A 23,711-nucleotide genomic window follows, 5' to 3' on the forward strand; every position below is an offset into this window, starting at 1 on the left:
GATTTATGATTTCGACAAATGATTTCACACACTTCATGGATCCCCATATATCTTACCTGACTGATACTTTTAAATGTTGTACAATATCATAATAATGTGTGCATCTACTTTTTATCAATAAATTTAGTTATACGATAAAAACACCAATACTCTTAGATAACTGGCACGTTTGACCAACATAAAATTCATAGTTATCTACAGCAAACAGTTGAAACACATTTCAAACTAAGCCCACAAACTTGAACACGGATACCCGGCAATGCAGCAATCCAAACCTAACTCCAAATTGTTTCTCCAAAAAATGAAGGCATGCAATCAGAAAATAGCCTGGAGGTGTCATGTGTTAACTGGCACTTAGTCGGGCAGACCTTCGAGTCATCCTCTTCGTGTCAGAAAGACCTGAGACGGTTTGACAAGAACTGGAACCTATGACATCAGCATCGGCTTCTAGGTGGGCTCTTCGACTCCTCTTTCTCGTGGAAGATTCAGAATGCTGTAAGTTCTGAGAGGTAACATGAGGAAGATCATCTTCTTCTACAGATTCTGATTTGGAGATAAAGCCAGGCCATTTTGTACCACAACCCGGGCATACTTTTTCGATCTGCATTTCATAGACAATTATATAAAAACAGTGAATTTCAAAGGAACCATGGCAGGTGAATAGTACCCTTTGTTGTGAGAATTTCTTTTGCAGGCAGTATTGATGCAGTCGGACATTACAAGCTTCATTCGGACAGAGTTCAGCCTGCTCAAAATGATAGGACACAAATAGTTTTCTGATGTCATCATGTATCTAATCAAAAGAATGAATTTGAGAAGTCTAACGCACAGGTCAATGGGAATATAAATCGTGGAATAATTATGTAATAAAAAACTAATAAAAGTGGGTTCAAATATCACGTTAAGACCTCTAGTGGATAATGTAATAGGCAATTTTTAGTTTGATAAATGTAAATACAGAAAATAAATCAGCTAGACTGCAAATGCTACTGTTGCGGAAGTTTAGCACAAGTAGTTAATTTGGTGGTTTTTATGGTTCAAAGCTTTGTCAAATAGCAGCATGAATATACATATTAAATAATAATAAAGTTCAGCAGGACACACAAACCTTAACCGCAGCTTCATTACAAACTTCACATGCAGGAACCTCATTACTCCGGAACCAGCTTCGAAGATCGAGAAAGGATCTTACTCCGAGACCAATTTTTCCTTCCGCTGTGGAACAAAGCCACTGATCCTTCGCCAATTGTTCCAGAGTTTTTTCCTTTTGTGACAGAGAGAAATTCTTCAAGGCAGGAGGGATCTGGACCGCACCCCCCTGTGACTATGAATCAGTAACTCCATGAATCATCAATTCAAAAAACAAAAGTTCCAAATAAAACAGACCGGTGCAAGAACTGATTATAGAGACAAGAAAATGAAGGGCAGCGACTCTGTGAATCCAGCAATCCAAAGAACAGAAGTTCCAAATAGTACAGAGACTAGCAACTGTTTTAACGAAGTACAAGGTAATATCGACCCCAATTAATTGCTTCTTTTCTCTATCACATATTGCATAAATGAAACCAAAAGAGCGCCAATTTCATGTCCGATACCTAGGGACCAAATTCTATTAGTATGCATATCCAAATGGGTTGCCCGAACAAGTTACGAATACACAAATAAAATATCTTTCCGCAATAAATAGTGGGTTACAAAGAAGTCAAGCAACCTGCGTCTCCAACCGTGTGTTCAGAGCATCAATATTGGAAATGCTTCCAGTGGCTTCTGCATCTTGGATAATAGCTTCGACCTAAAATGAATATCAACCACAAAGTAATCACTAACCATAAAGCGCAAAGAAAAATCATCATTGATGTAAAAAGACTCGAACCATTTTGTAGGTAAAGAGTGGTACATTGTACACAAAAGCTATAATATTCATTCACATCAAATATGTTGAAAAACACACTCTCATCGAGACAATGACCTTGCAGTATTTCTATCAAAGATCAGCAGCATTCTTCGGCTTCTGAACCTTAAATCACAAGATTAGAAAGTACCTAAGCTAAATATTGATTTAGAAGTTTAAATAATACATATCATCCAATTACCCAAAACCTGTAGCAAACGACTTCATCCACTCAGTGAAACAACGAGGAAATGTCCGCCTCAGTTATTTGACAACACCTTGCGAGACAGACTGAAAATATTTTACCTACTCCAATAAAAATGAAATTCCTATATTGTGACGCATGGGAGTTAATATTGCACAGATAATTGAACTCCTCCAGCAACAAGGAAAGAGAGACAAATGTGTTACAAACAAAACCATTCACATTAACAATACTCTATTGACTAAATTAAATTCAGATGACATGCAAAAGCGACTTATAAAAAATGGAACTCATCAAAAGGAAAAAACAGATAATAGCTCCTTATTTTTTCCCTCTAACCATTATCTACTTTATTTCACCATTTGTTTTGTTTCATTGTGGTAAAACAAGATTTATGCTCACTGTTGAACATAAAAATAAGACAAAGGAAGACAATTCTCATTTTTTCTATAATTATTATAATTATTTTATTTATTTAATCCTAGAGAAAGATGCTCAGGCAGGCATAGAAAAGAAGCTTACAATGCTTTTGTAAAAAGTAATCTGAGGCACAGTGTACTTTGTTCCTAGTTTGGACTGATCATCTGAAACACTATTTACAACTCCATAGTAAACATTTCCATCATATTGGTTTCTGCATGCTCGCAACTCAAACTGAACATAGTTTAATTCCGCATTTATTTTTCGAAGATATTCATTAAATAGCTGCTGCTGCTGCTTCTGTGTACCTGCAAAACAACATATGACACACAGAAGACTTAAACAGCGCGTTCTCGATACGGAACATATAACAATCGCAAAACCATTTGATAAAGTATAGTTTTTACCAACGAAATTACACAATCACACAAATCCCCACCAAATCAAGGCAATCAAAACAAGCTTCAGCAACACCAGCACTTATAGAAGCAATTATACAAACCTGAGGATTTCCCGCTGACGTGAGAGAAGATGGAGCGAAAATCATCCTCCTTGATTGGGCCGCGCGAGAGTAGTGCTTGTATGAGTGTGTGATGTCTCCAGCTGAGCGCCGACATTTCTACTCGCTCTATATTGCAGATGTTTACCTGGAATTTTTGGTTCTTTCAAACCCTAGACGCGAAGAGGGAAATTTCCAGGGAATTTGGCGGGAGAGGGGTGGGCATTGGCAACCGGTTTGTTCCAACAATAATTACAAATCATTTTTCAATTTTCCAACTAAATAAAAATAATCATTACCTAAAGTCTCTAGGTCTTAAATTTATTGTTAATTTTTACACATGTTTCAACCAATAGTATACACTAAATTTTATTTATTAAGAAAACATAATTTTTGTTTTTTTTATCCGTAAACCAAAAGATAATATTTAAATTTATTTTGGGAAAAAAATTGACGGAAGAAATTTGCTATTTTTTTAATCATATTCGAAATTTTATTTTGGTGTTTAATAGGTCATAAATTATCCATGAATTTTAATATATTTTTGAAGATATTAAAAATCAAATGAAAGTAGTTTCTTTCAAAAAAAATCAACAGATACAAACTTATAATCTTTTTTGAAAATTATTATATTATTATTGGTGGGGACTTTATGTTTTAATCAGGTTCAAACTCATAACTTTCCTTGTTGGGAGAAGTTTAATACAATTTTTTACTTTATAAAACTCGATGTGATTCAGACATTAGCCAGCCCGATTAAATTTAAGCTCTAACACAAATTTGAGTTCAAATAAGAGAATTTACCAAATAAAATTTGTAAGACAGTGTCAAGTGTAAGAACATCTAAAAAGAACATCTAAAAAAAAATAGTCAGGGAGTTGACACAGACAAATTAAGATACACTTATCAAATAGAAATAAGCGTTATCAGTATTCCTAATAAATTCATCTCCTGTTAAGAAGTTCATTACATTTTTGAATTCGTACACATTCTCTACTAATGTTACACTTCTGACAATAATACAGAGCAGAGTTAGAACTTTAAAATGTATATATCTTGTGTGTAATTGTTTGAACAAAGGCATGGTCATTTACATTATACCAGCTCTGTTACACCTGCAACAAACAAAGAAAAATAGACTCAAACTCTTTGCAAAAAGTAAAAATGCATTGCAGAAAAAAAACAGGCAGCTTGGATACACAGTGCACGGAATAAGAAATTCGGCGATCTCGACTATGACTCATAGAAATTTAGTATAATGGAAAAAGATGCAAGCAGAAAACTCTTTACAAAGTTAGTAAAAGCACACACATCTTGGTTCTTCAGAGGGGAGTGCTGAAATTTTAAACCATGCAAAACAATGAATGACACTCTACTTTGTTTCTCCTTTTATTTCAGTTCTACATCACTAAGGTCGTACTTGGACGAAAGAATTCGATTTGGTGGGAAGGATTTGAAGAATGGATTCGGTATGACAAATCATCTGGGATATATTTCAAATTCATCACAATTACCATTAAATCTACATAAATCAATGAACTGATGGATTTGAAATATTCATCCAACATAAATTCATCCAAACAGTTAAATAGATTTGGAATCATAAATTTAAATTAATGTCTTCAAATCCATTAATTCAAGCATACCCTAAAGTTCACCGGCTATGAACGTGATACTGGTACGTAAGGAGACAAAATCATAAAACATTAGAGTACCTTTGTAACAAGGAGTGAAATTTTGAGTTACCAAACAAGTACATTCAGCATTTACAAAATTCCCATTCTTCTTTGGTTAAGTCCAGGAACTCGGAATTTCCATCTTCGAAAACGATCTGTAAACAAAAATGAGTAAATTTGCAAAGAACTTTTGTAAAAAATATATTACTAGAACATTCCTGCCTCACCAGATGTTTTCTCGTGGTGTTATCAAAACGTCTTATTATCCCAAATGACCTGATAAAGATGAAAATGAGTTAGCAGAAACATTAAGAACACAGGAGAAGTGAAAAGAACAGAAAGCAGAGCTTACTAAGAGCTATCATTCGGAGAGTACATGGGAGGCATTTTTCCATTGGCACTGGACTAAAATGATTTTGTCTAAATTGTACTCTCACCAAAAATGACTATTCCCCACGTATCAAATAGTTATTTTCACCATATACACTAAAATTATAGGATGCTGAATTAAGTTCGGCCTCTTAAATATACTCGAGACCATTCAAAAATAGGGATGTGCAGAGTTATAAGCACCCACATGAGATCAATGAAAAAATAAAGAATACTTCAGCAGAAGAGACACACAGAACTCTATTCGACGAAAAAATGCCTGATACAATGGAATAACTCGCACCTTTTATCAGAAAAATTAAATATTTTTATAACTGAGCCGATGCAATTACGGTGCCTTTTCCTTGTCTGAGAGGAAGTATTAAGTAAACCTCCTGAAAAAGAAACAAATAGCAACCAACATTATACCCAAATGCACCTCACAAACTTCCATTCTTGAAAATTATGCATTAAAAAGATAGATAAGAAACTGAGTAGATAAGCCCACCTACATCCGGAACCTCATTTGAATACACCTACAAAAAAATTGATACAAAAACAATGTCCCCACTTAATAAATTATTCAGGACAAATTAAATAAGAGAATCGAAGAAGAGAATATATAAAGTTGTGTTTGTGTCTTTTTAAAACACAAAATTAAACACCAATACCCTCTCTCTTAATTGCACCATGAAAAAAACAAATTAAGCATTACCAAAATACAAATTATAGTTATGAAGGAGTATAATATAAAAACAAGGAAAACAAGCAAATTCGTATGATACAACTGTTTTCACCTTAGGAGAGTTTCCAGCCACTTGACATGCCACTATTTTAAATGCGGCATCTGAAGAAGTCATTTTTGTTCTATTTGGTTTAACACCCAGTTTTCGCCGGCAGTCTGCTGCACCACAGTGGCAATCTTGATCTGCACCAAATTGCACAAACCTGCTATACTTGTTAGACTTGAATATCGACATTAAGCGTTCTGAGAGACTCATAGTCCAATAAGCTCAGGGAATATAGAGGGTAAGCTCATACTGATAGTCATAGGTCAGATGCTCGCCCATTTTAATATCACTTGTAGCAAATATACCAATTCTTGTTTCACCATCAATCATCCTGACATAGAAAGTTGTGAAAGAAGTTACAAAGACATGCAAATTAGAGTTAAAACAAGAAAAATCAGTCCAACCATTTCTGCATTTCGGTATTGGGACAGCAACTATGATTTATGTATCTTGACTTGTTTCCCTTGTATGTGGCATCAATCACCATGTCTCGATTGATTTCACACAGATAGAAATTTGTTTCTCCACGGTGTTTCATTTTCCATAATCTTTCCTCACATGTTTTATCATCAATAACTGCAAGGCAAAACATATTGCAAAAAAGATCAACTACATTCATATTCAGAATTTCTATAAAAGATAAACTAGAACAACAAATGGTTTAACCTTCTCCAACATATTCTATCACAAACTCCCCTTGATTGATATCTTCTTCAGCCACAATGCCCATTCCACATTTCTCAGTCTGTCATGAAAGCACATTAAATCAATAACAGAATAAAGCATCATGTTATGGGCTATGCAACAACACTAGCCCAATCTCCCTACCGCCAGCCCGCAGAATAAAGATATGGTGGTCTACAACAGATTCACACACGGAAGGTTCAAGAAGGGTGCTTCAAATTAGATAGGGCTTCAGATTTTATTTCTTAACTCCAGTTAGGGATTTTTCAAATAAACGAGGTTTATCCCACATGTGATAATCCTTTGGTGGTTTTATCTTTAGCTTTTTGAATATTTTGGATAGGACTTTGGTTGTATTTATTTGGCAATCTGATGGAACAAAGAACAATTTGAATTTTCTTCTCAAACACGATAGTGAGCAAGATCGTGGGGTTCCGTTCTCAACGAGCCCCGCCCCTACCCACAAACATACACAAAAAGATAGGTAAATTTGGCCGACGCACCAAAGAAGAACACCATCACTGATCTTAACAATCAACCACTCATGTGAACATTTTGGTATCAGAGACGGGTTACGGCAGATTTCCAAGCTGTGCAAAAATAGCTGTCCGAGTTTATCGTGTTATACAAAGCCGACAAAGAAGTGTTGACAGCATGCCTGGACGAACTTTCTTTCCAGGTTTCCACGGAACATTCTGCTCCTGGCGGAAGCAATAATGATAGTCATGACTCTATGGACTCGCTAGCTACAGGACTGCGTTCTAGTGGTGAAAGGGGAGACCAAAATTGTTTCACCAAACCCACGAGGTTGGACCATCCGTGATTCAAAGGCAACGCGGATCCACTCAGTTGAATCACCCACTGCGAGCAGTTATTAGATGGCGATGCCCAACTTTGGTTCTTGAAACTTACTACCGACTGTCCTAATCTCACATGGGATGATTTTAAACAACAGTGCCGACCCGCTTTGGCCCTCCACTCAGTTGCAACCACTTGGGTGCATTGTCCAAACTTCGTCAATCCGGCACAATCGATGAATATCAACACCGCTTTGAAAATTTGCTGGCGCGCGTGGATCCCTTGACAATCAAATAGAAATCCAACTTTTCCTTCTTGGGCTTCAAGACTACATTGCTATGGGTATTTCAATCCACCAACAAGCCACTTTGACCAATGCTATGTGCCTTGCCCGATTGTATGAAGGGATGGATGGCCCTTCCTGCAGTGAGATTCTGCGCCCCAACTCTTCACCCAACCCTCGGCAGCAATTTTTCAAGCTCTTAAATAGGACTGAAATGGAGGAACACCGCCTCTATAGGTTGTGCTTTAATTGCGATGAAGCATATGCACCCCATCTGTTGGAATTTATAAGTTTCAGAGTTCGATAAACTGACCAGAAACCGATCAGAATACCTGAACAGAACCTATAACTGAACTGAAAGAACGCAACTGAACTGAAGGAGACTTATCAAACTTAATGGACCAAGTAGAACTGAAGAAAACAAACTAAAGTTCTCAAAGGAATTAATAAAGTCTCAAACTGATGAATTGAAGATTGACGAACTGACCGACACTAGATTTGAAGAACTAAATGTGTTATTCGCGGAACTGGTATAGCATAACCGAAAACTGAACCGATGTGTTCAAACTGAAAGGATATCAGTTAGAATTGATATAGACCAGATGAACTGATTAGTCGACCAGTTTGACTCCTGATCAGTTGCAATTTGAACCTCAGCAGACAAACTGACAGTCCTACCAAAGCAGAACAGAAGAAACATAACTGTATGATACATCGTACCTCTGTCAGAAAAAGTCATCTACATGGATCATTAAATGCATTCAATGTGACCGTTAGAATCGAAGATTATATATAGCTGATGAGTTCAGTTGTGAAAGGGGTGAAACCAGTGTGAACAATCACGAACTACAATAACAACGAAAACAATCAGTCAGTTGCGATTTACTTTCTAGTTTCTATTAAGGTAAATCGCAAATACTTCATTGATATATTTGTAGCATTCAGGCTACTCTTTCGAGCTATTCAGTTATCAACTGATAAATAAAAAGAAAGGCTAGGAGTTTCAGTTTGGCATTGTTTAAGTCCAACTGAAGTGGGTTATAACATTTCATTGTAATTGATCAAAGTTTTTTAGTGAATTCCTATCCTTGAGATAGAACGGGTTTGAAAAAGATTTCCAAAAGCTGAATTGTTTATTCAACCCCCTTCTAAACATTTCACTCATATTAACCGATTCTAACACCATCAACAAATGCAAGAAACTCTTTTGGTTGGAAGGCTGTGATGACCCACCTATTGACAATCTAGATCCAGTCACCGAGAACCCAGAAATCTCCCTGCATGCCATCTCGGCTTCTCGTAATATTCAAATCATGCAAGGTCTTGCGGAAATCAATCACTCGTCTTTTCTGATCTTGACTGATTCGGGAATCACTCACTGTTTCTTGGACACCTCTTCATCGACAAATAGATTTACGACCTCAACCATGCTCTACACTTAATGTCTGAGTCGATGATGACTGAATTTACAATGTGCGGGGTCTGCCCCGGTGTTCTAATTCGCATGAGTGATTTTACGTTCAGCATGGATCTCTTCCTTCTCAAATTGGGCAGCTTGGGGGCAGTTCCAGGATTAAATTGGCTCTGAACTCTTGGTGTCATTTACTGGGATTTCACCACAATGACAATGTCATTCCCTCACGAGGGCCTTTACGTTAACCTCAAAGGACTGCACAATGGGTCTCCTTTAACATGCAATTTCTTGACTACTCTTTTACTTGATGATCAGCAGCGCCATCCTTCAATGTCTACTAGATCCGTTCGCTCCTACTTTTGCCGGTCCCTCTGTCTTGCCACCATCGCGACAATTCTGCCATAGAATAGTCCTGGAGCAGGGAACAAACCCAATTACCCTACCGTTACCTAATGGATAGAAAGATCAAATTGAACGAATGTTCTGAAATCCTTGCTGAGAGAATCGTCCGCCATAGTGCCTCTCCTACTCTTCACCAATCCTGCTGGTTAAAAAATCAGACAACACATGCTGCTTCTGTGTCAATTATAGCTCCTTGAATCCAAGACGATCAAAGGACAAATTGCCGTTCCCGGTTATTGACGAATTGCTGGACGAGTTGCACGGTTCTCTTTACCTATCAAAACTGAATCTGAGGGCTGGTTACCATCAGATTTTGATGGACGATGATAGTGTTCCCTTGACTGCTTTCACTACATACCATGGGCACTTTGAATACGTAGTCATGCCTTTTGGGCTCAACAAACGTCCCATCCACTTTCCAGGCTCTAATGAACTCTAGTTTCAAATATTTCTTACAGAAGTTGTCTTGGTTTTCTTTGATGATATTTTAATTCACTACCTCTTGGGATGGACATCTGCACCACCTCCGACTGGTCCTCTCGACCGTCATGGAGCAGCAATTATTTCTGAAACAGTCTAAGATCTTGGCCATTCTATTTCACAAAATGGTGTTTCGGTTGATGATGGGAAAGTGTCCGTTATTACCAATTAGCCATATCCCAAGACAGTTTGGGACTTGCAGGCAACAACACTTATAAAGAAGCTCTCACATCAACATCGGTGTTGGCTCTCGCCGATTTCTCGTTGCTTTTTTATCATCGAAAGCGATGCCTCAGATGTCGGGCTGGGCGTGGTGCTCCAACAAAATGGTCGCCCAATTATTTTTTTTAGCCATGGACTTGCCCCACAACACAAGAATCTGCCCGCCTACGAAAAAGAACTCATTGGTTTGGCCAAAGATTTTCGTCATTGGCATGCTTATTTATGGGGTCATCCCTTTATCGTTCGTATGGACCACCATAGCCTCAACTTTCAGCTTGAACAATGTGTCAATACGTCCCCGCAGCAGCGCTGGATCAGCAAACTCCTGGGGATATGATTTCCAGGTGGACTATAAATCTGAAAAATCTAATGTAACAGCAGATGCACTTTCCAGAATCTTATTCATTTCTTAATAATTAATAACTAATATGGTTTGTTCCTTTTTATTTCACCATGATTTCTTACCAGAAACTCAGGACTACTGTATGGTGAAATTCATACTTTGATTAAATCAAGGTCCAAATGTTCCTTGATTATAATCTGCATATCCCTTTGATCCATTATGTTCATTGGGATAGGTTTGCAACGGACAAATTCATACTATTTACCTTCCTTAATTTTAAGACAAGCTTTGAGTTGATTTTTATCTCATCATGCCAAGGGATCGATCTTCATTGTAATTTTCTTTGATCCTTTTCTTGACGTCCTCTAATGATACCTTTGATTCAAACCCTACTTCATTCTGATGTTGAGCTATTTTGAGGCATTCTATTTCTGCTGGTTGGAGCTCTTTATCTGCTCTTAGTTGAAGCATTGTTTCTCCAAACCGTCTAGAATCCTTCATTTTTGGGTTTAGAAGTTTTCCTTCATCACCACGCTTGCTGCGAAATTGAATTGGCAATTTTCTGTAAAATGCCTCTCTTAATCGCTGAACTATGATTTTGTGATCACAAGGTGTTGTGAACACTAATCGTCTAGTCTCATTTTCTTGCGTATACGACTTAAACATTTGTAGGAAATTATTTCCTAACAGAATGTCAGCTCATATATCATGAAAATAAATCGGTGGTGTTTTTACCTTATACCAAGGCGTTTGTCCCGCACCTCCGATTACGATTTCGGTCATCTTAATCCCCTTACATAAGATTAAGATTCTTATAGAGAAATCTCTTCCAGCAATTTTTGGTAATTCTTCTTCCACATTATTCAGAAAACTCATCTTTTTGTTGTACAGATTCCCGCTCCTGAATCAATATAAGCAGCAAAATATTCTGCTTTGTATTGTTCGTATAACATCCCGACTATAATGTATATCGAGAATGGGCTTGTGGTCATTGGATTTTCCACATCCTATCTTCGGCCATAAACTTCATTCCATATTCTAGACGTTTCCAAGGTTTGTGTTCCTCGAGAAACTCTAGTCCAAGAACCAATCGATCTGGTTCTTTCCCTGGAAATCCTTTGATATGAACTTCCAATTCTCCGATATTGATCATTGATTGGTAAGTTCCTATCATAGGTTGTTCTAAATAGTATATGGTATTACAAGGAAATTGATTTCTTTGTTTCGTAATATCAAATACTATTTCTATTTCCTTCCACCCTTCTAGGCATCTAAGCTTTCCTAATTGTGGAAAAGCTTTTTGGTTCCTGTTGGGTTTCTTGGACAGGTGTTTTTCCCCACCTGTAACTTGTAATTATATCCCCTTGAAAAGATAGTCTTCTTGATTCCAATCGAAGACTTTGATTCCTCTGTAGAATCGGTTTGTCTTGTGTTTGGATATTTGTTTCCTGTATTAAAAGAAACTCAACTCTTTCTGGATAAATTGTATGAGCAACTTTTCCAAATATCTCAGGTATTTCAATGAACTCATTTCTGATAAACAATTCTGAATGATGTGTACTAGATAGAGCATATGAAATTTGATAGGTAATAGAATATTGTCTATTACTTACTTTCATCAGTCTTTTTTCCTTGAAATTCTGATGTAATGTCAAGGCTCGACTGAAATCTCGATCTGCCAAAATGTAGGCAATTCTCGGATAGATTACTCCTACAATTTCTCATGCGCATAGATTTCCTGAGATAATTCCCAGTACTGAGTCTTGAAGGTTCCCCATTCTTTTGTCGCATATAGCAATATCAATGGGTGAATCTATTCCTTCTTTGAAAGTAGCTTTTATTATAATTTGGATTGCTCCAATATTAATCCAGGACATGGTCCGCGCTACTTCTATCTTGAGTTTTTGTAATTCCTCCTTAATCTCTTCAGAAGAAATTAGTTGCATTTCCATTCTATTTCCTGTAAGTTCCATTGGAATTGTCATTTCCCTTCTGAAACTTTATAGATTAGATGATGCTTTCTGTTTCTTAGGCCTAGACTTCCTAATAACTTTTTTACATGTCCTGCAGAAAATCTCTGAGAAAATCTCTGATATCTCTGAAGACTAAGATTTTCTCTCAGGATCCTTTGGACCATGTTATTGGATATTGTTGTCTAACTAAAGAAACCACACAAAACATCATATGTCTCGTGTCGAAACACCCCGTCTTCAGTCAGATTCCGATTCAGTTCCATCAGATTCTTCCTGACTTAAAACTTTTTCTTCTTCATATATACTTTCGTCTGAGGCAATATCCTCAAACAGGTATACTTGAATAAGATCTTTGTAATAAATTGCTTCTTCAATATCCGGGGTTGGATCGAAGCATTTTATTCCTCTTTTTTCATTTTCTGGACAGTTGCTCGAAATATGACATCTTGCTCCACATGCCCAGCAATTACAATCCTTAAAACTTTCATTAGCTCGAGTGTGAGCTCTTCTAAAAGTTCTTTGTAGGTGTTCTCTTCTCCCTGTGCTGCGAGATGTACTCGATGCTTGAGATGATATCCTACTTCTTAATGGTCCACTTCTTTGTCCAGATTTGTAAGATCTGACTTTCTGTCTAGACCATACTGTTCTTGGTTTCCAAGAGCTTCTTCCACTTCTGGCTTAAGGTTGAGATCTAAAATTCTTCCTTTTCTGTCTTTGTAGTTTACTTCCAATAATTGTTGGAAAATCATTTTCTTTACAACACAAAGGAGTTTTTTTTAATGATACCCCTTAAGCGTTTGTAATTCTTTTGTAATGTTGTCATATGGCACCATTCTGCCAATTTTCCTTTGAGAAAAGAAGCTCTTCGTGCCAACGTATCTAGATTGCCAGGGACATATTCCCTTATAAGTATTTCTCTCCAAGGACTTGGCATTTTGGCGAAGAAAAGCTGCATAGCTATATTTTCTTCGATCCCTAAATTCCATCTATATTTAGTTAATAACATAATATATTCATCCACTAAACATATGTCATGTAATTCAAGGCTATACAGAGCTTGAGTATATTTCTTCCTCTTCTCTGTATCTTTACTGATAAAATAATTTACCCCTATAAAATGTGCTTTAAATAGGGTAGCCATTTTTTCAGTTATCTCACTAAGAGATTCTCCTGCTAGGACTGATTCTTTTGTTTCTAATGAAGTCATGTCTCAAGCAATTTTAACTGATCCCATAAGACTCATTTCTAAAAGTTAAATGAATCCTTCTCTGTTGAGATCAAGTGTTCTTGCAGCGATTCTCATAGCAGATGTTCAGTCATCTATGAGATCTTCTCTGTTTTTGAAATTTAGTACATCAAGGCTAAGCATAACCCCATAAAGATGTATAGGTTCTAAAACCGGGGTATTTTTGCCAACTTTAAACTTTTTAGGGAGTTTGGGCAAAGATTTTTAGGTGTAGGAGAGTTAGGATAAAGATAAGTTTGGGTTTGGGGATTTAAAACCAATTTTCCTTAAAAATGCATAATAATTTTTTATAGGCGATAAACCAAAATCCAACAAAAAATGTGATTTGGTCGCTTGCCCTAACACACCAAAATTCATCTTATTACGTTGATACCGTGGAATCCGACAAGCGGTGCCTAGTTCCAGCCTAAACGTTAGGCACTGGTCTGGTGCCCGACTAACGCCCAGCGAATTTTAAAACTTTGCACAATGGCTGCCTATAAGCTCGAGCAGCCTTCATACTCTTGTCTTCAGCCAATGTTCCTTGTGTCTTGTCTCAAGAAGTTCCGGGGCCCTCGCCTTGGTGTCACTCAACCATCTCTATAGAGAGGTGCGTCCAGTTTTGCGTCTCAATACCCGTCCTTCGTGTTCGAGGAGGAAGTGATGTTACGGGCTCCATTCAACAACACCACCAATGCCTCTACTGCCAGCCCGCAGAATAAAGATATGGTGGTCTACAACAGATTCACACACAGAAGGTTGAAGAAGGGTGCTTCAAATTAGATAGGGCTTCAGATTTTATTTCTTACTTTCAGTTAGGGATTTTTTAAATAAATAAGGCTTATCCCACATGTGATATCCTTTGGTGGTTTTATTTTTCGCTTTTTGAATATTTTGGATAGGCATTTGGTTGTATTTAGATGGAATAAAGAACAACTTGAATTTCCTTCTCAAACATATAGTGTGCAAGGTCGTGGAGTTCTCTTCTTAACCAGCCCCGACCCACGAACCTACACAAACGATGTGTCAATTCAGCCACCACATGCCAAAGAATAACACCTCACTGATCTTAACGATCAACTACTCATGTGACCCATAACTCGATCCCTTGTCTGATCTCATAAACTAAAACCTAAATATGATTACTAAAAGTTGTCACTAGATAGCCCCAAAAAAACAAAGATTAGGAAAATCAATTGAGCGTAACGAGAAAAAATGGTCTAAAATTGACTTGATGTTCCATGAATCTTGATTACCTTATTCTAATTCCATGCCAGCAAACATGTTATCGAGCAATTGCACAAACATTTTGTGTTCAGGAAGTACAGAACACATATAAAAGAATAGACTATTTGCCATCAAACAGTAAATGAGACAGCCAGCATAGTTACCGTTTTGGACAAAAGAGGAATGCTCAGAAAAATATGATCAAACCTGATTTAAATTTTATACAATAAATTCTTTAAATGGTAATTATGAAAAAAAATAAAAAACAGAATAATAATTGAACCATGCATGAATAAAATAAGGCGAGAAGCTTGTTAAGACTTAATTTCTAACATAATCAAGATTTAGTGTTTAAGGTGTACACTACACACCAAATCAAGTTTGTAGCCTAAATATTTTCCAAACCCTTGTTGATAAAGTGAACATAAAATGAATCACCATGGATTGTATCAAAAATAACTAAAAAGAAGCATAAATTGGAGACATTCAACACCTATATTAGAAATAGAATTCAACTTAAAGGAAGAGACCAAGTAGGATGCAAACAAATGCCGTTTGAAGATAAAAGGCTGAGTTTCTTCCTGGAAGATGAGAGATTGCAGAAGTGTGTAAAGAGAGAAGTTCGAAAGGAACATGAGTTGCAAGTGGAGTAGTAGTGCCAACTCAAAAAAATGCAATAAACCTCTAAAGTTCAAGTAAGCAATTGTATAGGTTGAAGATCGGGCATGTTTAAATGGTCCACTTGAATTATCAAAAAAAATTTCTCAAGAAAATACATGCAAAATAAAGGTTCTTCCCATCAAAATTGTAACCCCTAAACCTCCGCTCTTAGTTGCACACCTTGTCTCCAACACAGTGTATTATCAAATGCACAATGAATGTACCTCGCCATAATATTGGAAACGGAATAAAAATATGTAACAAGCAGTACCAACTGGTGGTCCTCCCAAAGTAGTTATTCATGAAAGTATCAAGAATCTTGAGAACGATATTGAGCTCCAAAAGTTATAAACATTTTTAGCTCAATGGTATTAGCACATATTCTTGGTTTTATTAAACTCTACAACTGCAAAGCTAGCGAGTCACTGAAAATTGTGATGAGAAAATGAATAAATAATGAAGTAGGATTCACAATTTCTCTAAAACGTTTCTATGCATCAGGTTCTCTAGTTATAATCAAAGAAAAGCATGACCTGAACACTTTTCATCCTCTTCACAGGCCTTTGATGAAAGGGCTTATTAAGACACGAGCTCCCACAATTACATCCTGAAGAGCAGCTAGACCTTAGCATTCTGTGAAAGAAAATATACCGATCATGACACAGATACTCCTTGATACCATGTGAGAACTTGCAAACTCTATGCACCAATCAAAACACAAACAACTTACCAAGAATATTAAATCACGCAGCAAGGAGAATAATTAAAAATTTCCTAAAACAGAGGACTAACATTCACTGGGCATAAACAGGAATTATTAAGGAAATCCCTTGAATGAAAAAATGTTATAAAAACAAAAATATCCGTCAAAATAAATCCAATTTTTTTTTCAAAGCATGAGACATTCTTGAGTTCGGAAAAAAATGCATGAAAAGAGAGCACATGCAATTAAAGACTGATCCTTCACAAATAATAGACATATAAACAATATCAAAAAAAGGAAATGGACGAACAACTGCTCGAGGGAAGGTGCGAGTATAGTATTCTCGGAATCGATTGAGTCATAAATCTCACGCCCCTTACTAAAACGCATTTCACCATCTTAAATTGAAAAAGACTACTTCCCATTTCCCAGTACTTACCCGCAGAGGCAATCTCTACCACAAACACCAGAAGATCCAGGAGTTGAGCTGCATGAGCAAAAGATGCCATCATCCCGCCTTTTTATCTTCTTAGTCAGGTAAACATCTAAATGTAGTTAAGAGCAACAAAAATGGCAGCCATGATAGCAGAAGGGGATCATATTAAAAACAATGAATGCAAGTTTTAGCAAACCATAGAAAATGAAAGGCACCAACTTTATAGGTGAATAAAAATACCAACCTATGCAAGAACTCTAAATATCAGATATTATTGCAAACATGAACTAAGAAAATAAATTAGAAACTTCTCGTGGATACTACGCCTGATAAAGGAGAATGTTGGTTTCCGTTTATTTAACCATTCAGGAAGTTCAAAATCAACTGGACCTCCAATCTCCATCACCAATTTACTGAATACTTGCTCAAATCCGACGCATTCAGCATTCTGATTACAGAAATTAAAAGTAAGAAAATAAGAATGAATACAAGCACACACAAACAATCACATAGAGAGCGTGTGTACGAGATAGGAAAAATTTGTACTCTAAATATATAATATCTCTAAATCACAAGTATACAAAAAAATAAATCACACCTGCATGAGTTCCATGGATAAAAATAATGAATATGGGAGGAAAACACAGCCTGGTGCAAATCAAATGTACTGAGTATAACTTCACTGAAAGACAATAGATGAGTTCGAAATGTGACGTGAAAGGCGAATAAGAATTCAAGCACATAAAAAAACAGCGCAGATTAAATGGTTGTTCCTTATCACAGTACGTATTATTATTGAAGTAATACAGCCACACCAAATAATGACTAATAGCAATGGTACAGAAAATGTGAGAAAAATTCTGAATAAAATGTTAAATAGTCAGAGGCAAAAATAAGTTCTCCTAATAATCAAACTCGTTTCAGCCCCAATATCTTGATTCTACAGTATTAGTTGCACCGTAGATGCCCATATAGCAGCCTAAGAAAACTACAAAACTAATACAACGTGATGCAACTGCAAGTAAATCGGCCTATAAAAATTCGAAAAATTAGAGTTGCAGTAAAGAGAGAAGAACAAATGCAAGATCTCTAATCAGACCTTTTTCATTGCAGGCATGGCCTTGACCACTGACTTAATAGCAGATGATTATTCTCTGCAAAAGTTAGAAATGATGTCCATGTCAAAGGGAAAATAAAAGGTGTCATAATGGCACATCAAGCAAAAGAGTGTCCCTCTGACATTTTTAACAACAAACAATTAGCATTTTCATTACAAAAGCGTCGTAATCATAGCATTTGAATTACATAGCATTTGAATTAAGTTTTATAAGCTGCTTAATAAAAATAAACAGATACATTTTATCCCAAGAAAATATAAATTTACATTAAATTTCACTCAGAATACACAATTATTAACATGCATTGAGATTTAAGGCACAGTATAATGTGTGCTTTACGACCAAGGTGCAGCACCTTTGTCCTGTTTCTTGGCCCAAAGGTTAAGCCTTGTTCCGCCTTTAGCCTAGGCACATACCTTGTAGGCTTTTAATAACTATATTTAGGATCAAGTAGATATAGTGTTTAACAAACATTCTAATAGATCAATAGATTCGTATACCATCTTGACAGTGAACAACACAAGAAGCAATCCCACAAACTGAGGGAAGAATCATCCAGATGAATCCTTTAACCATGTACAAAGAATGACTAGTGTCCTACTAATTATGGCACAAATTACCATAAAACCCCATCGTTGATAAAACAAAAGTTTCTTTCATCTCTATCTACACAGACCAGAGACCCTAAAAGTTACAAGGAACAAGATCAAATATCAAGAACAAATAGAAGAAAACACTATTTTCAATCACATTTCGAATTAACACACTCTAAAAGGGAAAATTACCCGCTAAAAATATGGGAAAAATTAATCAAATTCTGAATTTACGCCAAATTATTAACGTATCATAATAAAGTTGAAAATCTCCACATACAATTTAGAGGCTGGACTCTGGAGGTTTAAATCTTTAGCCAATGCCATTGAAGAAAATGAGGAAAGAGAACCCAGAAAATAAGAAAGGACTGAAACAATTTTGATAAAGAAATATTCTCGATCTCATTTCAAAATAGTCCATTGAGGCTTCGGCAGAAACTCTAGGGTTTAGGGTTTAAACTTGGGTGAAAGCCGTAACAGCAAGTGAATTAAGAAACCCAGATAAGTAGAAAAAAGAGAGAATAAAATCAAATTCGATAAGTAAAATTTCCGACTCACGGTGGCGAGGCGAGATGACGGCGGCGAGTTTTCGAAACTTACTGGGTGTGGGAGAGAGGTGGGAGGATGCAGAGAGTGAACGGTTATTTGAATTTGGTAATGGGAGATGTAGAATTAACGGTCTCTTGTTATGGCATGGAGAATTTATATCATAAAAATGAACATGAATAAAATATACTTGATGCACGCAAGGGAAAAAAAAGTTTTGTAAAAAATTAAAATATTTATTTAAAATAAAAAAATTATATAGATTGTTTTTTTATAGGATTTGGTTTTTTTATTATTGTGTTTGTTGATAAAATTTACGATAATTGATTTTTTAAAAATAAATAATATTAAATCAAATAAGAATAAAATTGGTATTGAATAAAATGACGGATCATGACACCAAAATTTATTAGTGTATAAACTTTAAGTTCAATAGTAAAGTATAATAAAGTATAGATACGTAGTAAATATATATAATATAGATTAACACAACAAATTTGAAATTGATGTAAAAAAATGTAATTACCGAAATTATGAACATTAGAGTAGTGAGATTTTACTAGCTCGTAAATGAGTCTAAGTAGTCAGTAAATAAAAAAATTTATAATTGTCATCTACATGACAAACAAACGTTGAATGAGTAGAGTTTTCGTCGTAAACACTCTAACATCTAAATCAAAAAACAACCCGACTATATTATCTGGAAGGCAGATAGATATCTTAAGTACAAAAATAGAACATATCTTACATATAGGATTTTTTGGAAGATTTGTGGGTTTGAACCCAAGTGATAAATTGAATAATTAATAAACTGATGGGCCAATTTAATTGGGCCACCGAGTCATTTATGAGATATCATGGTTATATCGAAAGTAAAATCACAAAATAATTAAACACTACAATAATAAAACAATTATATTTTAAAAAATCCATAATATAGATAATAAAATATCTATTTAAATTTTTAGAATTTAATGTAATATAAGAGTCTTTGGTTACAATATAAGATAAAAAGATGAACCAGAAAATGGTAAACACAAGGTTCGAGTTTAACCAGGAAAAATAAATTCATGTTGTAGCCCTTCAGCCTGCTGAGCCGAGAAATGGCGTTTAAGGCGTTTATGGGTGATTTTTATGAATTTATGATTCTATGGGATCTCGGTAAAATCCTCTGTTGTTTAATTTCTTTGATATATCTTTTATAAATCCTTTTATGTTTTGTAAAAGTTCAAATAAGAATCTTATATTTATTATTATTTTGGAATTTAAATTCTTCCTTTTCTTAGCTCAGTAAGAGTTGAAAATGGTATATAGGCTGGAAATCAATAACCTCCATGTGTGCGAAAGCCACTAAGAAAAAATTTGGTAAAACAATACTACGTTTCAGATTCACTTTGATTCTAAGCCTCAGATGTGAATCTGATACGTAGAATATGAAATATCCTATGTGTAAAAGAATTGATAAAAAATTAAATGAAACTATTCTTATAGAAACTAATTTTAATAGATCTAATATTACAACTCGTAGATCTATAAAATGGGAAGAAATTGAATTTTCAGAAAACTGGATAATAGAACAAGCTGTTCCTAGAAATCCTATAATAAATAGGGATTTACAACAAGTTATTCAGAATAATGAAAGATCTGTTCAAATACAGTTCAATAATGAACAAAGAATATTATTATCATCTTCTATCTATGCTAGATCAAGATCTAGTCATTCTTTTATTTCACCTTTAGATTATATGGTGGATGTAGAGTCTTCTGTAAAAGATACAGTAGATGAATTAATTATTAATCAAAACAATATAGTTCATAAAAGTAACTTTCAAAAAGTTAGAGAAACTGATACAGTTTCAGAAATGAAATTTAGTATTTAATGGATAGTAAAACAAAAATTGATTTTAATAAATGATCTTTTGCTAGATCAAAGATCAATGCAGAATTTTATTTACCTAAATGGGAATCTTTCATAAATTGGTACTTTAAAAGTTTTTCTGAAGATGAATTTGAGTATATTGTTTCAGAATTTTATAAATATTGTGAAAACCAGAATAAATTGATTCATTTTGTTCCTTGGTTTTTTAAAACATTTATTAGATTATATTTCTATTCTTGAAAGAAATTATAAACTTTCTTCTGGACAGATTCAAAAATCTGTTTATCCTCCTCAACAATCTTTTATTATAGGAAAAAATAATAAATTTTAAATTTTATTGCTTTTTCAAAATTATTTGAGAATGATAAGTTGCAAATAACTGCTAAACATATTAATCAGATAATTGAAAAACAGAATTATACAAATTTATATCTTACGATAATAGGAGAAGAAATAGTTTCTCTTAAGGATCGTATTGATAAAATAATTTTAGCTATTAATCAAATTAAACCAGATGTTAATCTACAGTCTAAAGAAGAAACTAATATTGTTTATATTGCTACTTCTTCTATTCAATCCCCTCCAGATATAAAGGATTTTAAATTTAAATCTTCTGTTTCTGATATAGAAAAATTATTAGAAGAAAAATTTAAAAATCTGAATGTAAATACTCTTAATGAAGAGTTTGAGAATAATGAGAATTATTCTGAAGAAGAAATTAATAAAATTAAATGGGCAGATAGACCTACCCAAAATAAATATTATTATAATAGACATACTCTCATGGATGTTCTTGTAGAAGAACAAGAATACATTTTTTCTAATAGTTATAATGGGAAAAGTATTTATGAATGGAATATTGATGGTTTTAGTGATAAGCAAATTCATAATACTGCTCACAGAATGCTTATGTATAGTACTGTATGTAAAACTTCAGGCAATAATGATAAAAATATTGCTAAGATGATTATATCAGGTTTTACTGGCCAACTTAAAGGTTGGTGAGATAATTATTTAAATCAATCCCAAAAAGAAGATATTATAAATTCAATAAAAATTGAAAATAATAGTCAATCAGAAAATGTAGTATATTCGTTAATAATGACAATGATTGAACATTTTACTAGTAAATTCACTGATGATAGTGAAAAGATTCGTACTTTATTAAGTAATCTAAAATGTAAAACACTTACTGATTTTAGATGGTATAAAGATACTTTTTTATCTCGAATTTATGAGATACCAGATTGTAATAATAGTTTTTCGAAAGCGAAATTCATAGATGGTTTACCTTTTCTATTTGCTGAAAGAATTAGAAAAATATTAAGAAAAGATTAAATTAATATTCCATATGAAAATTATAGGGGAAGTTGGTGAAAAATCCCCAATCAAAACATTTCTTTGGGTTCACTCTCTACCCACAAAATTGTGGTATTATGTCATACAAAATGTGGTACACTTCATGTGGAAATGTTGTACTAAAAAAGTACCCAGGGACTGAACACAAAAAAAATCGACGGCTGGGGACTGAAGGCCAATTTCCCGAAAATTATACTTATGGAAATTTAATTAATACTTGTATTAAAGAGAGTTTAGCTCTCTGTAATGAATTAAAATTAAATAATCAAATCAAAAGACAGAATTTACTTGAGAAAAAACAATTAGGTAAATTTTGTGATCAATTTGGTATGGACTTACCTAATAAAGGTAAGAAGAAACTTAAAGATAAAGATGAAAAAATTTATAGAAAGAAAAGACATTTGTCTGAAAGACAAAGAGATAGAAAGAAGAAAAGAAAAGAAAGACGTGATTTACGGAAAGATGATAATAAGAATATGAAATATTCCTCTATTATTTGTAGAAAATATAAAAAGCCAGGACATTATGCTAATCAATGTTGGGCTAAAAACAAAATTAATAATTTAGATATAGATGAAAATCTAAAAGAAACATTATTTAAAATAATAATGGATACAAATAATAATTCTGACAGTGAAACTGAGAGTTTGTTAGATTCTTATATTTCAGAAGAAATATTAGATAGTGATTTAGAGATTTCTGTTATAGAAGAATGTAGTAACTGTATACAAGCAAAATCTTGTATTAATCATTTAGATTACAATAATGATAAAAATGATTATTTTTATAAACTAAAATCTCAATTTCAAGATTTAAATATTAATGTGTTAACTAATAATAATATTCTAGAATTCCTTAAAATGATTAAGGATCCAGTATTAAAATCTACAATTATAGATCAAATGGAAAATACTGTTTTAACTAGCAATAATAATAACATTCTTGTTAAACAAGAACAAGCTTATTCTATGAAAGAAGTAAAAATATTTTACAACAGAAATATAGTAAACAAAATTCAGTTACTATACAGGATTTAGTTAAAAAAATAGAAAATCTTAAAGAACAAGTAAAGATTTTACAACATAATAATAATAGTTTAAATTATCGTATTTCAATTATTGAAACTAACAATTCAGTTAATAATTCTGAAAGTTTTAATAATTTTGAGGATATTTCATTTCCTGATCCAAATCAAAAATATTTATCTGTTTTAAGTATGATTATATCTCAAAAATGGTACACTAATATTACTTTATTAATTGAAAATTCTTATAAGAAAAATTTCATTGCTATGATTGATAGTGGTGCAGATTTGAGTGTTATACAGGAAGGATTAATTCCTACAAAATATTTTCATAAAACTACTCATTATCTTTCTCGTGCAGGAGGAGAACCATTAGAAATAAATTATAAATTACTAAAAGTTTATATTTGAAAAGATAAAAACTGTATTCAAACCAGTTTTTTATTAGCAAAAGATATTTCTAACCAACTTATACTTGATCTTCCTTTTAT

General features: G+C 34.2%; 2 protein-coding genes across 7 annotated transcripts; both read right to left on the reverse strand.

The window, feature by feature from the left end:
• Window positions 1–90: 90 nt before the first annotated feature.
• Window positions 91–3,273, reverse strand: LOC142545364 (uncharacterized). 2 transcript variants are annotated; one of them, XM_075652532.1, is made up of 6 exons: window positions 3,019–3,273; window positions 2,619–2,824; window positions 1,712–1,792; window positions 1,109–1,318; window positions 668–745; window positions 91–601 (listed from the first exon to the last, which is right to left on the reverse strand). In XM_075652532.1, exons 1-6 carry the CDS (start codon window positions 3,131–3,133, stop codon window positions 344–346), a joined length of 948 nt encoding a protein of 315 aa, XP_075508647.1. In that variant the 5' UTR covers window positions 3,134–3,273; the 3' UTR covers window positions 91–343. The 2 variants fall into 2 exon arrangements, with proteins under 2 accessions (XP_075508647.1, XP_075508639.1); XM_075652524.1 differs by having other exon boundaries at window positions 96–601; window positions 1,109–1,324; window positions 3,019–3,272.
• Window positions 3,274–3,897: 624 nt separating this feature from the next.
• Window positions 3,898–19,095, reverse strand: LOC142545376 (histone-lysine N-methyltransferase ASHH3-like). 5 transcript variants are annotated; one of them, XM_075652571.1, is made up of 15 exons: window positions 18,971–19,079; window positions 17,801–17,855; window positions 17,300–17,349; window positions 17,023–17,149; window positions 16,705–16,810; window positions 16,096–16,195; window positions 6,518–6,596; window positions 6,256–6,427; window positions 6,102–6,182; window positions 5,858–6,008; window positions 5,569–5,596; window positions 5,365–5,455; window positions 4,919–4,967; window positions 4,731–4,846; window positions 3,898–4,130 (listed from the first exon to the last, which is right to left on the reverse strand). In XM_075652571.1, the coding sequence occupies exons 3-14, from the start codon at window positions 17,312–17,314 to the stop codon at window positions 4,775–4,777; spliced, it is 1,071 nt and encodes a 356-aa protein (XP_075508686.1). In that variant the 5' UTR covers window positions 17,315–17,349; window positions 17,801–17,855; window positions 18,971–19,079; the 3' UTR covers window positions 3,898–4,130; window positions 4,731–4,774. The 5 variants fall into 5 exon arrangements, with proteins under 5 accessions (XP_075508686.1, XP_075508678.1, XP_075508658.1 ...); XM_075652563.1 differs by having other exon boundaries at window positions 17,300–17,383; XM_075652543.1 differs by lacking the exon at window positions 17,300–17,349 and having other exon boundaries at window positions 18,971–19,095.
• Window positions 19,096–23,711: the final 4,616 nt, after the last annotated feature.

Source organism: Primulina tabacum, chromosome 1 (genome assembly GCF_025594145.1).
Source record: "Primulina tabacum isolate GXHZ01 chromosome 1, ASM2559414v2, whole genome shotgun sequence".
NCBI lineage: Eukaryota > Viridiplantae > Streptophyta > Magnoliopsida > Lamiales > Gesneriaceae > Primulina > Primulina tabacum.

Coding starts and splice junctions, on each gene's coding strand:
- LOC142545364 (XM_075652524.1), bottom strand. CDS start 3,133: ATGTCGGCGCTCAGCTGGAGACATCACACACTCATACAAGCACTACTC. Junction 1,793..2,618: donor TTACTTTTTACAAAAGCATT/GTAAGCTTCTTT, acceptor TATTCATTTTAG/GTCGAAGCTATTATCCAAGA. Junction 602..667: donor AGAAATTCTCACAACAAAGG/GTACTATTCACC, acceptor TATGAAATGCAG/ATCGAAAAAGTATGCCCGGG.
- LOC142545376 (XM_075652543.1), bottom strand. Junction 6,428..6,517: donor GATAGAATATGTTGGAGAAG/GTTAAACCATTT, acceptor TTTGCCTTGCAG/TTATTGATGATAAAACATGT. Junction 5,597..5,857: donor TGGCTGGAAACTCTCCTAAG/GTGAAAACAGTT, acceptor ATTTTTTTGTAG/GTGTATTCAAATGAGGTTCC.